The sequence below is a fragment of the Diadema setosum genome, chromosome 2 (genome assembly GCF_964275005.1).
Source record: "Diadema setosum chromosome 2, eeDiaSeto1, whole genome shotgun sequence".
Classification (NCBI taxonomy): domain Eukaryota; kingdom Metazoa; phylum Echinodermata; class Echinoidea; order Diadematoida; family Diadematidae; genus Diadema; species Diadema setosum.
In genome coordinates, this window is record NC_092686.1 from 10,112,082 (window position 1) to 10,125,165 (window position 13,084).

The window sequence follows — 13,084 nt, forward strand, 5'->3', positions numbered from 1 at the left end:
TCCATCCTGGAGAGACAACATCTCATCATCAAGTTACCGTCACCCTTGGGGGTAATATCTCCCCCTTGGATGGGGGAGCTGTGGCATAGTGGATAAGACTCCCGACTCCCGATCGGAGGACTCGAGTTCGAATCCCGCCCAGTGCTTAAGTCCTTGGACAAGATGCTTTTACCCACCATGTCCCTCTCGACCGAGGTGTATAAATTGGTACTTGGCAACGCTAGGGTAATACGCCTAATAATGACAGGGCCCTCTGGTAGAGCAGTGGCAACACTGAAGAGGCTACCCTGGGTAAATAAGACATTATTATTATCATTATTAGATACCAACTGACTTCCGGAATTCTACCCCTTCCAAAGGGACCACCAGGTAACGCTCCCAAAGATACCAGTCTCGTTGTACCAGCAAGAGACCACATCCGACTGCCATACTCTGGGGATACTTTCATAACACACCATGCCGTTGGAAAGAACGCTCCACTCCAGAACACGATTCCCTTGTTGTAATTTCAGGTCTCTGAAGGAATACGTTTACCACGTCTCTATCCACATCAGTTATCGAGTTGCATCTCACAAGAGAGACTTCTCTGCAGTAATCTGTACCAACACCATATATTTCTCCATCTTGCTCCAGGAAAGCTCATTACACTGTCTCGTAGAAGTCATATTTTCTTCAACGCGTGTTGATATTGATGTTGCTGTCGTCGCTGTCATTGTAATGTAACGCAATGTCACAAGGTCAAAGGTCAAAGGTCTAAAGACGCGTCATGACATCTTATTATCCTTGTCACTGGGATCATACCTGCACATATAGTTCCTACATAGTGCACTCAACTTCTCTCCTTTGGCGGCAGTTCAGTGCTCAATCTAACCATGCTGGTACAACCCTGATCCCACCTCAATAATCATGTGATTAGTTACCCATTGGGTGCCCATAGCATTTATACATCGACGTGATGGGAACTGTTGCGAATACGAGATGTCTCTCTGAAGAATACAGGTGTCCTGATACTCTGCACCTTCATGTTGAAAGCGCAGAGCGCATTCCAGTACAGACCATGATATAATTATCACAATAATTTTCATCCAGATTTGTTTGTTTGTTTGTTTGTTTGTTTTTAAAGAGAAAAGTTTTCCCCAAACATTTAGGCTACATGTATGTGGATTCAGCGAATGTAGAAAAAGATAAAGGATACACTGGCTGTGAATGTTTGATGAGAATTTGACAATCCCTGTGATTTTTATAAGTTCTTATTAAATCCAAATGCAGTCCCATGGTAACGCTACGTTAATATGACATAATTTCACAAGCAAAAACTCCGAACCTCCTCCAGAAAGTATAGTGGGGAGAAAAAATGTCCTCACATGTCTCTGTTAGGACCTGTAAGTTGGGGAAATGTGCACTTTCATTATAAACAATGAATTTTATCTATTATTTTATACAATAAGGTGACATTTTTAACGGACTCCCAGATGCTACTTTTGTAACTATACGTTCTAAGAGTCTTGTTATCCACATGATAATACAAGTGTACCTTCTGGGAACACTTCCATCTAATTCAACAAAGGGACTGTACAGTACTGGTTGAGGTGGGGATTCATGTTTTGAACATTCCTAAGTGAGATAATGAAAAGCCGCTTATAGAATATGAAAGAGCATGTAATTTTAAAAAGGATTCAACGTTTATTTAATGAAAATTGGTTTTTGAATGGCTGAGATATCCAAAAAAGTGCTAATAATAAAAGGCGACATGCCACAACTTTATTAGGATCTCTTTGTTTCACCATGTTTTTGGAGATCTCAGCCATTTCAAAACCGAATTTCATCAAATCAACTTTTGATACCCCTTATAACTGCATGCTCTTTGACATCTCATAGAGTGGTTTCTGAATATCTCGCAAAACGTTAAAAGCTAAATCCTCACCTCGACCAGAGCTGTACGACACCGTCTTCCTTTCTGAACAGCATCTCGCACTTGGGACACCACTTTTTTCTCTAGACACCACACTAATCTCTGGGTTTTAACTGTGGTGTATAACGAAAGTTCGTCAGATACCAGTCGCAGCACGTGCACCCTCCTACTCTAAAAACGTTCTCCCTTCATCTCCTATATAACATGCCTTTTCTCTAATAACATGCCTTTTCTCTAACTGCAGTGTTGATGTCTTCCCATTACCAGCCAGTATAGATACCGATAATCTTTCGTCGTATAGCCCACACCCCACCCCTACATCATTGAGATAGAAAACATGTACCTGCATACTTAATGGATACAATTGGTCAGGGTTGTTTTATATTCTCGATTGTATATCCTAATCATTGGAGCCATTTTGTCAAGTGATTTCGGAGAATCGCCTTACATGTACGAACAGGTGCGTGAAACTCAAAGAGTCCATCTTGCGTCATGCAACTTGCAATTTGTTAATACTTCGTGCTCATTTATCAAATGGGTAAATAACACGCAATCCTAACATCCACAAATTATAAGATGAATTCAGGCATCTGTGTGTGTGCGGGGTTTTTTTTTTTCTTCTCCTCCTGTTTATTCATCGCATAGAAATATTAGGGAAAAGACGAAGAAGACTCACTGTTAGTGCGCGTGCTAATCCGAAGGGGCCCCGCAGTCACGAAACTCTGATATTTTTTTTTAAGTTTTAACAAGCATCCGTTGCAACACGAACAAATGGGGAAAAAATTCAAGGGATAAGAAAAATGCGATTTCATAAAAGGGTGGGGGCTTAGATTTGTTTCCGCTTTATGCTTAATTACGTGAAATTGAGCGGAACCACATTAAGGGTTGTTCCGACAATACCAGCGAGGACGATGATATGATACAGTCGACCCTATTTACGTCCAAATATCTGCTCAAAATTGACTGTCCTTTGTCATAATTGTTGTCTCGTGAACAACCTGTACCTTTGATCGACTGAATGAATTCCTCGCACCGCACAGCGCGTTTAAGAACACCAGTCCCCGCCATTGAGCGGGGGTGGATTTCTGCACCCCTCCGCTCATGCAAGGGGGGAATATCTGCTGGTATGCGTGTGCATTGTGGTGAGACCAGAGGCTAAACGACGCCCTTGCCTTTTAGCCCCGAGGTATTTCGCCTTCGTAAATATCATCTCTTTTTTTGAGATAGAGAGATTCGCCTGTGAGCAATTCGCTTGTGAAAAAGTACATGTGGCACCCGATGAAATTTGTCAGGCGATTGTCTGCCCGTGTATGTATACAAGTAACATCCATTAATACCCGATCGAATCGTAAATGTTGCTAATTTGACAGATGTTATAGAGACTTTAATGAGGCATGGAGCTCATAAATTTGAGCAGACAAGACGAGGTCGGGGTGGGGGGTGGAAATCGGCATCCACACTAAAACGCTATCTAAACAGATCTATCTCTATATATATAGATAATGTACGTGGATTGTCTGGCTGAACATCCCATCGACAATCATGAAGTTAACAAGAATCGAATAGTCATGTAGCAGGAAAGTTATGATGAAATGTATAATGGAAACAGATCTTGTCAACTAAATTGAACAAGACGTGACTTAACTTCTGGGGCAGATAAGGGAAAACTTGTTTCTCTGAATTATTTCAAACGTTGCGTTTTGGGTTTGGCACACACACACATTCACCAACATTCTGAATATGATGCAATCCTCCTTGCTGAGTACACAAGTACATGCAGAGTGGAATCTGCGAATCCCTTCCTCAACTCCTTCGCACTAACCTCTTTCCCCGCCTTATAAGCTCACTTGCAAAGTCACCCAGTTTGTTGTGTATGAATGAACAAACGCTACCCAGTGTGTAATTCACTGTTTGTGAGTGTCTATGTGTTCTTGCTTTTTTGAACAATGGTCATAATAGTCCAACTGACTCTCAAGACTTGTAAACAAGTTTAGTCAAAATATGTGGTTAACTCAGACCTAGGCCTATTTCCTAGACACTGCCTCTTGATGACTATATTAGTACTGTTAATAGTTTCTGACAAAGTTACCTCAAGAGCTCACGGTTTTGTCGAACCCCTCAGGCGTTTTGTGATTCCCCTCCCCCCCCCCCCCCCGTTTCATTGAGCAAACACGCTTTCACAATAACTTTTCTTTTTCATTTGAGTTTCTTTCATTCCAGAGGTATTTATTAGATGCAAATTTAGATAAATATCCTCCATTGAATTCTGAATAGTACTTTATACTCCTAGTATCGTTTATTCGTAATCGAAACTCAATAACTTTATGACTGTATTTCCCCGTCATTTGGTTTAAATTTTTGAAAGGGATTTCTGTCAAATAATATTGCTAAACTGCCTTCGGTTCTATGAAAATGGGGTTAACAGTCATCATAAATGTGTATTTAATTAACCTTCTATTTGTTGAATTTTCACCAACTGTAATTTTTTGTCGATGTTGATTCTGGTTTTGATAATTGCTTCGTTGCGTTGGTTTCTTGGCATACCATGTCCCGTCAACATGGTCTATCACTGAAATAGTTATCATAAAAAGCTATATTATGAAATGGAGACGATTATGATCTTGTTTAACCCAACAGATCCAAAGAGCTACATTTTTGTGGTTTTCTGTCGTATCTTTTTTTGTAATATTTTATTTACCATTCATTCTAGATTTTCATTGGGACGCAGAACTAAACGAAAAGCAGAGTTTCGAAGACTGAGTTTTCTGTTTGTCTCTCAAACTTGCAAATGTTTATAAATTTCTTTCTGACTTTGGTGCAGATTTACTTAATGGCTGACATCAATTCTTTCTAATCGCTCTCCGATAAAGATATTATACAGTGGAATTCCGCGGTGCCGATTCAATGGCGATGATTTCTGCAACAAAATTCTTCCGGGACAAGAAAAGTCAAAATTGAAAAGTTTGGTTTGCGAAAATACTATTTTCTTTCCCAAAATGATATAAGTGTTCCAACACCCATTAACCCGTTGAGGACGGGTTGACTTTGCTATAACATGCATATCCCGCATGACACCTGCCTGATTATACTCGGGACTATTCTTTTGGGGTTAACGAGGAAGGAGAGAGAGGGTGGGGGAAACTGCGTTCCCACTCGTTGCTGATGCTGTGCCCCTCACTTGACACACTTGACTCCGACCAGAAAATGGGATCCACCACCAGGGAGGTGAGACTCACCTCCCTGGATCCACAGAGTCGCTTCTGCAGTTTGGCGCGTGCGAGGCACGGAAAGGACTACAGTCATAATTATTCCTGCGGCTGCGATAAGGAGGCATGACCAGCTTATTAAAGCATGGTTAAAGCAAGGCGAACCACCACTATTCACCAATATGATCCAGTGGGTCATGCTCTTCTAGGTGTATCACATTCATTTTCTTGCTTTTTATATCTTTCTCTCTGCCTGTTTAATCCGTGTACAGTGAATATCCTATAAGGCAGTCATTGCATGTTTCATTGGAGTAACCATAATAATATCGCCAAATCTGGAACAATAACAGCAAGCGATTAATGTCATTTCGTGGTTTGTTGATACTGGGCGCACACATAGTAAAGTCGAGGCCATCGCAGTTACAAGTATTCGAATGACATTAACATGAATTGGCTATTATCTTTAACTGGGAGCTGTTAATGGTGTTCTGCGTTATGTCTAATGTATTCAATATCGTTGGTACAATATACATTTTGTAGTACCTTTATCACTGTCTGCTTTCATTGATGAAGCACATCGTAATTTTCCGTTGTTTTCTATATTTGACTCTTTCCACAAACGTAAATACATGACTATGATATGGCCCACACGAGAAGGCAATAAACACTCTTTAGCAGGTGGAGATAGTGTACATAATTGTTAAAAAGAATGTAATGTTTCCGTTGACCAAGAAGAGTGCACTTTATGGTCGAGAATCGTGGGAGACAGCCAGAGGCAGTATGCAAACTTTGTAATCTCTAATCTCCATTTATATGCACCAAGAGATGCAAAGAGATACGATTGAACGGGTTTATTAAAGCAGTTATTCGAGAGAAATGAGGAAAATGCTGCAGCTGTCCTCGCCATGGAAACTTTCAAATACAGCTCCATGATCAAAAGTGTACTCGGTCTGTAGGTATAGGCCTATATGTTGTGTGTAGAATATTAGTCCTGGGGGTCATAAACTGTGGTTGTGCGTCCCATCGGCGGCCTTCGAGAGCCTCAAATCGAAGGATAATGATTCGACTCCCATCTCGCTGGCCCGGTCTCTCAGCGGAGCATCTCCCTGTGGAGAGTTCACTGCGTCCTCTTCTGTCAACCACCTCTCGGGTCCCTGTATCACGGGACAAGGGTGCAACGCACATCGACAGTTAATCATCACCGTGGGATTGGGGGATGTTTTTCCCCCCTCCACCCATGCTTCAGAATGTTCTTCGACAGGTGTATCGCGTTGACAATGTGTATCGACTCCAAAGAACTTTTCTTTTCGTTGTCTTTTACTGAAAGAAGAGGGTAGCAAGAGTTGTCGACGCTGCAGCGACCTCGCACACAGGTAGTCGCTCCGTCATATTCCGCCCCGCGAGGCTGTATATCTCTCTTTTTAGCGAGCCCTCCCAATTTGCACAAAACATCGGCGTTCTAAATGCCAGTTGGTCGCATGATGGTCTTAAATTTTGAACTAATATGAACTCTCGACGGAGCGATGGAGAAGATTAAACTGTTCAAAGAAATATCCATGCGTTTTCCTTGAGCGTTTATGCATATGAATTCCTGCCTCCATTAGACTGTTAAGTTCAATGTTTAATTTCTCGTATAAAATATTGTTTCATGATCATAAATCGACCGCTGTCCAGCGTTCATCATACACCCAGTTATTCCAAGTTTCGACAGGGTTGAATTCTTTTGTTTAGACCCCCCCCCTTGTGTCTTTGTGTCTGAAAGTGCATACTAGATTATAGTCTGAAGGTGACTTGCTCTAACTCATGGGGCAAAATAGCGACTATGTACTTAAATTTTAAAACTCGAATATATAGGGGCTAAATTTAGTACAAGAAGGCGACTTGTTTACACTCCTCAAGGCTCCAAGGTGAGTTTTAAGAAAGGTGCCGTCTTGCCTTTTCTCTCAAGAAGGTGCCTTGGCAAGCAAGTCGCCTTCTGACTTTCTTGTCCTGATCAAACGCCCTGGCGAGTGTGAACAAGTCGCCTTCTTGCCTTCTTGTTCCATTAAAGGCGTCTTGAAGAGTTTTCGCCTTCTTGTCCAAAAGAAGAAGTCTAGAAGAGAAGAGTTTTCCCTCCCATGTCCAAACGAAGGCGTCTAGTTAAGCTAGCGCCTTCTTGTCCTGAAGAAGGCGTCTAGGTTAGTTATCACCTTCTCGACCTGAACAAGGCGCTGAGAAGTGTTTCAACGAGTCTCCGCGTTGCACATATGTACAAACCGTTAACATCCACATTTAGAGCAGCAGCTTCTTCCCGGCTTGTACATCGTTGGACGAAATGTTCTACCCATCTTTTGTCCCCTTTTGACCCAGGTGTACAATATGTACCTGGCAATGTTGGGTGACAATAAATGGCAAGGGCCTCTGGGAGGCCAGTGCTTACACCGAGAGCTACCTTGTGCATAGAAGACCGTTATTTTTATTTTTATTTTTATAATGATCCTGTGGGGGCGCTGTGGCATAGTGGATAAGATTTCCGATTCCCATTCAGAGGACCCGAGTTCGAATCCCGCCCAGTGTTTACTTCCGTGGACAAAATGTTTTTACCCACCATGTCCCTCTCGACCCAGGTGTATAAATGGGTACCGGACAACGCTAGGGTAATAATAATGGCAGTGCCCTCTGGTAGAGCAGAGGCAACACTGAGGAGGCTACCCTGGATAAATAAGACATTATTAGTTCTTATTATGATACTTTTACTAAATGTAGTTCTTCTTGCTTATTCTTGCTACACTGTCATTATTTGCTTTACTGGCGTTAGTATTGACTTGTTGTCACTGTTATGAGAGATTGCACATTGTACTTCTACGTGTTTTTGAGGATTGAATCACTGATTAACGTTCTGCCAACTTGTTTTTACAACCCCTCCCAACACTCTTCTCCCTTTCAGGTGGCTTGGCGCTGCGTCCCTGGGTACAGTGAGCGTTGGACCAGGTTCGAGTCCCCAGCAGCGCCCGGTCACCTCCCCACCAGTCACCAACATCATGGTTGACCCCGGCACGCTCTGCAGACAGGTCCCTGGTCTCACCACAGAACAGGTTTGGACACTCGGAACTGACCGTTTGATTATCCAATTAAGGAATTTTGAATGACAGAGAATGGTTATGTGACCTAGCGTAATTTTGTAGAAATCAAAAAGATTACTAGTTTACAGACATCTAAGACCTTGAGAATTGTGGATGATTACCGCTGACGATTAAAAAAAAATAGCATCAAAAGTTCTCATCAATATGGATATATTTCTGACAGACATGGGAAAATCATCATAATATGATCATCATTATAGTAAATACACACTTTTGACAGATAGATATGTACAAATCGGTAGGTACAACGCAACGCAGATAGATGAATGAATGAATGCAGATAGGTGAATGAATAATTCGAAAGAAAGAAAGGAAGAAGGGACAGAAGGAAGAAAAAGGTCGAAAGAAAACAACAGTCCTTGATGAGGAGGTAGCGAAAGTATAGCAAGTGAGATGATAAGAAAATAGTCACTACGAAAACGACGTTGACAACGTTTGTGACGTTTGAAAACAATTGTAACGAAGATGACGAGAATGACAATGATATTGATGTCCTCTTCACAGTACGTTGACAGGAGAACAGTGTGATGATGGCGGTGGTGATAAAGGGTTGAACGATTCTGGAGATGGTCATCATAGTGATGTAATCAAATCACTATGGCAACATAGTGATGTAATCAAATCACTATGGCAACGGCCAATGTTATGATGATACAGATGGTAACAATGATGGCGTGATATTTTTGTGTCTACTACAGAATGGTTATAGGCAGCTTAGCGGAGCAATGAAACAATGAACAGTGACAACAACACCAACGACCCAATGACGATGATAATGATAATGATATTGATGATGAAGATGGTGACTATGATATGGTAATGACGATGATGGTGACGATGATGACTATGATAATTGAAATCAGTTCTCACATCACTGCTGCGTCGAAATGATGATGATGATGCTGGTGACTATTATGAAGATGATGACGAGCCCCGTAGAGGGAGATTTCGCCGTTCTGGAACATGTCAAATTATCATCGTCAATCAGAAAAGCACATCACATTAATGAATTAATCAACTCTTCATAATAAAAGGCAGTCATGGCTACAGACAAATGTTGCCCTTCACTCGTTATATCAAATACCGTATTTTATTGCAAACTTCTGAATTCTTTGTCTGCCTTCATCTAATCCTACATTCTCATCTCTTCCACAACAGATCAGAGTCTGCGAATCCACGCCCGACATCATCAACATCATCAGCGAGGGGGCCAAAGTCGGCATCATCGAGTGTCAGCGTCAGTTCAGCACCGAGCGGTGGAACTGTTCCGTGATCGGTGATGCGAGGAATCCGTTCGGGCCAATAATCAGCACAGGTGCGTCCAAGTTCAATGCACTCTCCAACAGACACACTCCCTCACTCCACTCAGTCCATGTTCGAGTTGATTTTGATTTTTGACTTAAAGTAACGTCACTCAAATCAAAGAAGTGAAGGTCTTATGGCAATCGGACGAAATATTATACGAAAGTTACAGAATTTCAAGGTTTCACATCTTTTTCTATTAAACATTGATGCACAGGCATAGTCACATTGTAGTTGATGACGTCATCACCTGACGTGCTACCCAGTGACTTGCAAATGAATCATTGATATTTTACATTTCTTTCTCTCTTTTTTTTTTTCGTAAAGACTAACCTTACGAAGAAGAAATGTATTATGTCCCTCACATAAAATGCCTCTAAAGATAGTTGCTAATTTCATAATGCGTTATTCATAATATGCATGCATAATTACGTGTGTGTGCGTGCGCGTGTGTGTGTGTGTGTTTGTATGTAAATCAGCGTCACCAAAGAGTTATTGTAACTCCTTGACAATCGAGGAAAAACTGTGAAATTTGTGATGCAGTCTTGAAAAACAAAGTTAGCTGATGTCTCGCTAGAAATGTCTTTCTATCTACTATAGATATAGACATCGGTTGACATGCGGTTGACTTGTCTAGAGTTTTCGAAATTTAGAATGCCAGTTTTCTTCCGCTTTAATGTATATTTATGTATTTAGTATTACGTTTAGTTGTGATTATATCTGAAAGAATTTATGATACTACAAATAAGAGATGATTTGAATTCAATTGGAAATTAGAATTAGAATTACCTCTATGTTCAACAAAAAGCCGTTTGTTATTTATATTATTTCAAATTTGCCTTCACCTGTCCATCCAAGACCAGCCAGCCAGCATTCCTTCGATTCTGACGAGTACATACACTCGTCCTTAGTTCTTGTTTTTTTTTTTTTGTCTTTTCTTTTCCCACCGATGTCATCTAATTACGGTTATAAAAACTCCGCCTATCTTAAGGCTAATTACAAAAGCTCACTGGGTGACGGGGGCATCAAATACTGGCATCTACTGTTATCTTATCGAAACGAGAAAGAACAAAATGTGCAAGTTGCACTGAATAAGTATTACAAATGAAAAATATTGCGCGACAAAATTATTACCTAAAAATGTTTACAATACAAGCGAAGCTATTATAGTTATTACTAGTACTTGATGTCCGTGCTGAGAATGTTATCCTTGATTTACACAATTTTCATTGATGTTTTTGCACAGATCGACGAGGTATGTAAGGAGCAATGATTCTTATTTAACAGTCACGGGTCAGTGAGGTGCACCCGATGAAATCAGACAAGCAAGGTCATTTTATTGGATGCCAGAGATTTGCATATTTCAGTTTATGACCCATCCCGTTTGCCCAGATCGTTCGAATTCGGTCGGAACCTGGTAACCTTTGCTCTGTACCGTGGATATCACAAGCCCATGTCGCGACACTTCATCAATACATAAAACAATGCCACCGTGTACCTGTATATCGTCTGGATGACGACAGTTTAACCGCGCAATCGCGAGACGATATTATCGTATCGAAGGGTTATCGATGTTCGATTGAGAGGTGGCTTCACAATCAACTCCAGATAACTCCCTGTGAGGACATTTTTTCCACACTCACTACCAACTGTCACCATACCGTATTGCCATACATGTTTATGAACATCATGCTCATGAGTCTTAAACCTTCAGTGCTGAGATTATATTTATACCATGTGCGTGTATATTATGTGGTATTACACGCACAATGAAAATCACCACAATGTAACACCTTGCACGTCGAAAATATCACACACACACACACAAAAGACATGTAACGTGACGTGCAAACATGTGCAGAATAATGGTTCATTGTTCCACGTCTACTTCCCCCTCCCTTCTGTGCAGAAAGAGGTTTAAAATCTCTCGAAAAAATGTGGTTGCCTTGAGGCCTGACATTGATTCAGATCGATTATTGGTCGGTGAGGAATTTGATTTCGTGAATATCGGTGTGATATTATTTGTCATGCGATAGGAGCTAAATGAGGCGTTACACTTCGGTTCAGACCTAAGAGCAGTTTGCTACACTACCAAAAAAGGAAACGATTATCATGTTTCAATATATGCTCTTGGAATTAAAAATATCTCCAGGCATTTTTTTTTGAAATCCTCCTTCGCCGGGGAGTTGCGGCGTCGCTGCAGAATGTATCAAAGCGGCCGGTGAAAATTCCTCACCCCCTTTTTTTTAAATTCTTCTCCTTAAATTCTGGAATAAGCATCGTCAACAAGGAAAAACTGATATTGTAGAACATTTTTGGAGGGCAATTTACGATTCTTGAGCGATGTGACACGGATTGTATTCACACTGTACGACCGGATTTGTTGTTTCGGGTTTAGATTTCGACGATTTTCGTCGAGAGTCAACGTTATTGAATGTGCTGTATCCACACAAGTGGGGCTTTGTTCTTCGGCTCAGACTGGTGTTATACAATGTATACGTCCGTATATGTAACCACATCGATGAAAAGCGAACTTAACTGCACTTACGAGATTTATTGGTACAATGTACCTGGTAATCCGTTATGGTTTCTTCCTCGTTTCTCTTTTACGGACACGCTACGCTTTAAATGCAGTACTAAATAATGTTCAAGTTGACGTTATCAAGAATAAACAGAATGGAAGACGGGTCATTAAACTGGACATGAAACTTAATGATCACAGTAATGTCTCCCAAGTTTCACATCGTACCAATAACACGTGAGGTCAGTTGCAACCGCACAATTCTCTCATGGGTTTGTACAGATGGACAGACAGACATACTGACACATACATACAGCTGTACATACACACAGACAGGCAGACAAACACACACACACAAACTCACACAATCAAATTCGATGATTTAGGAACTTCTACCCTGTAGTGTCATCGTGTTTAAATCATGTCTATACTCTACCATAATTTGTTGTGAATGATACAAGTTTTGTTATGATTTCATGAAAAAAAAAATACGGAAATTGAGGGAATATTATAGCGTGCAGATCTGTGTGAAACTGATCTATGGCGATGAAACTATCACATTTTGATTGGCATAATATCCCATCCATGAAAACATGTGAAACTTTTCGATTCCATGACCTCCTCGTGTCATATTTTTTCGGAAGCTTTTACCATTCCGTTCGTTTGGTTTCCGTCTGTCTATCAAATTCATCGTGATTATGAAATAGAACTGAATTGCACTTTCCCCAAGTCCCTTCTGGATTCCATGTGAGCAGATGACAGAACAGTGTCAAAGTAATATCATTGTCATGTAGGCTTTATATGTATTCCTGTATACATATACACGGTATATAACAGTTGGAGTTGCATGAGCTGATAACATTCATATATTATTTTGAACATTGAAGGGACACATCAAAGAAGACTTGTGTCAGACGATGAGACCCTCAGCCTATAATTTTCCCCGATTTGAGAATGGGAAGAAAATAAATCACCTCGAGCTCTATACTGGCTAGGTCTTTTTTTTCTTCTTTTTTAATGT

The 13,084-nt window shown here is 40.8% G+C and overlaps 1 protein-coding gene across 1 annotated transcript in view; it reads left to right on the forward strand.

Annotated features, from left to right (window-relative positions):
• Nucleotides 1-13,084, forward strand: part of LOC140238271 (protein Wnt-16-like) — a 36,988-nt gene that overhangs the window by 9,834 nt on the left and 14,070 nt on the right. Inside the window, exons 2-3 of the mRNA XM_072318210.1 lie at nt 8,045-8,192; nt 9,399-9,555. Coding sequence (XP_072174311.1) covers nt 8,045-8,192; nt 9,399-9,555 — 305 coding nt within the window. The remainder of the gene's footprint in view (nt 1-8,044; nt 8,193-9,398; nt 9,556-13,084) is intronic.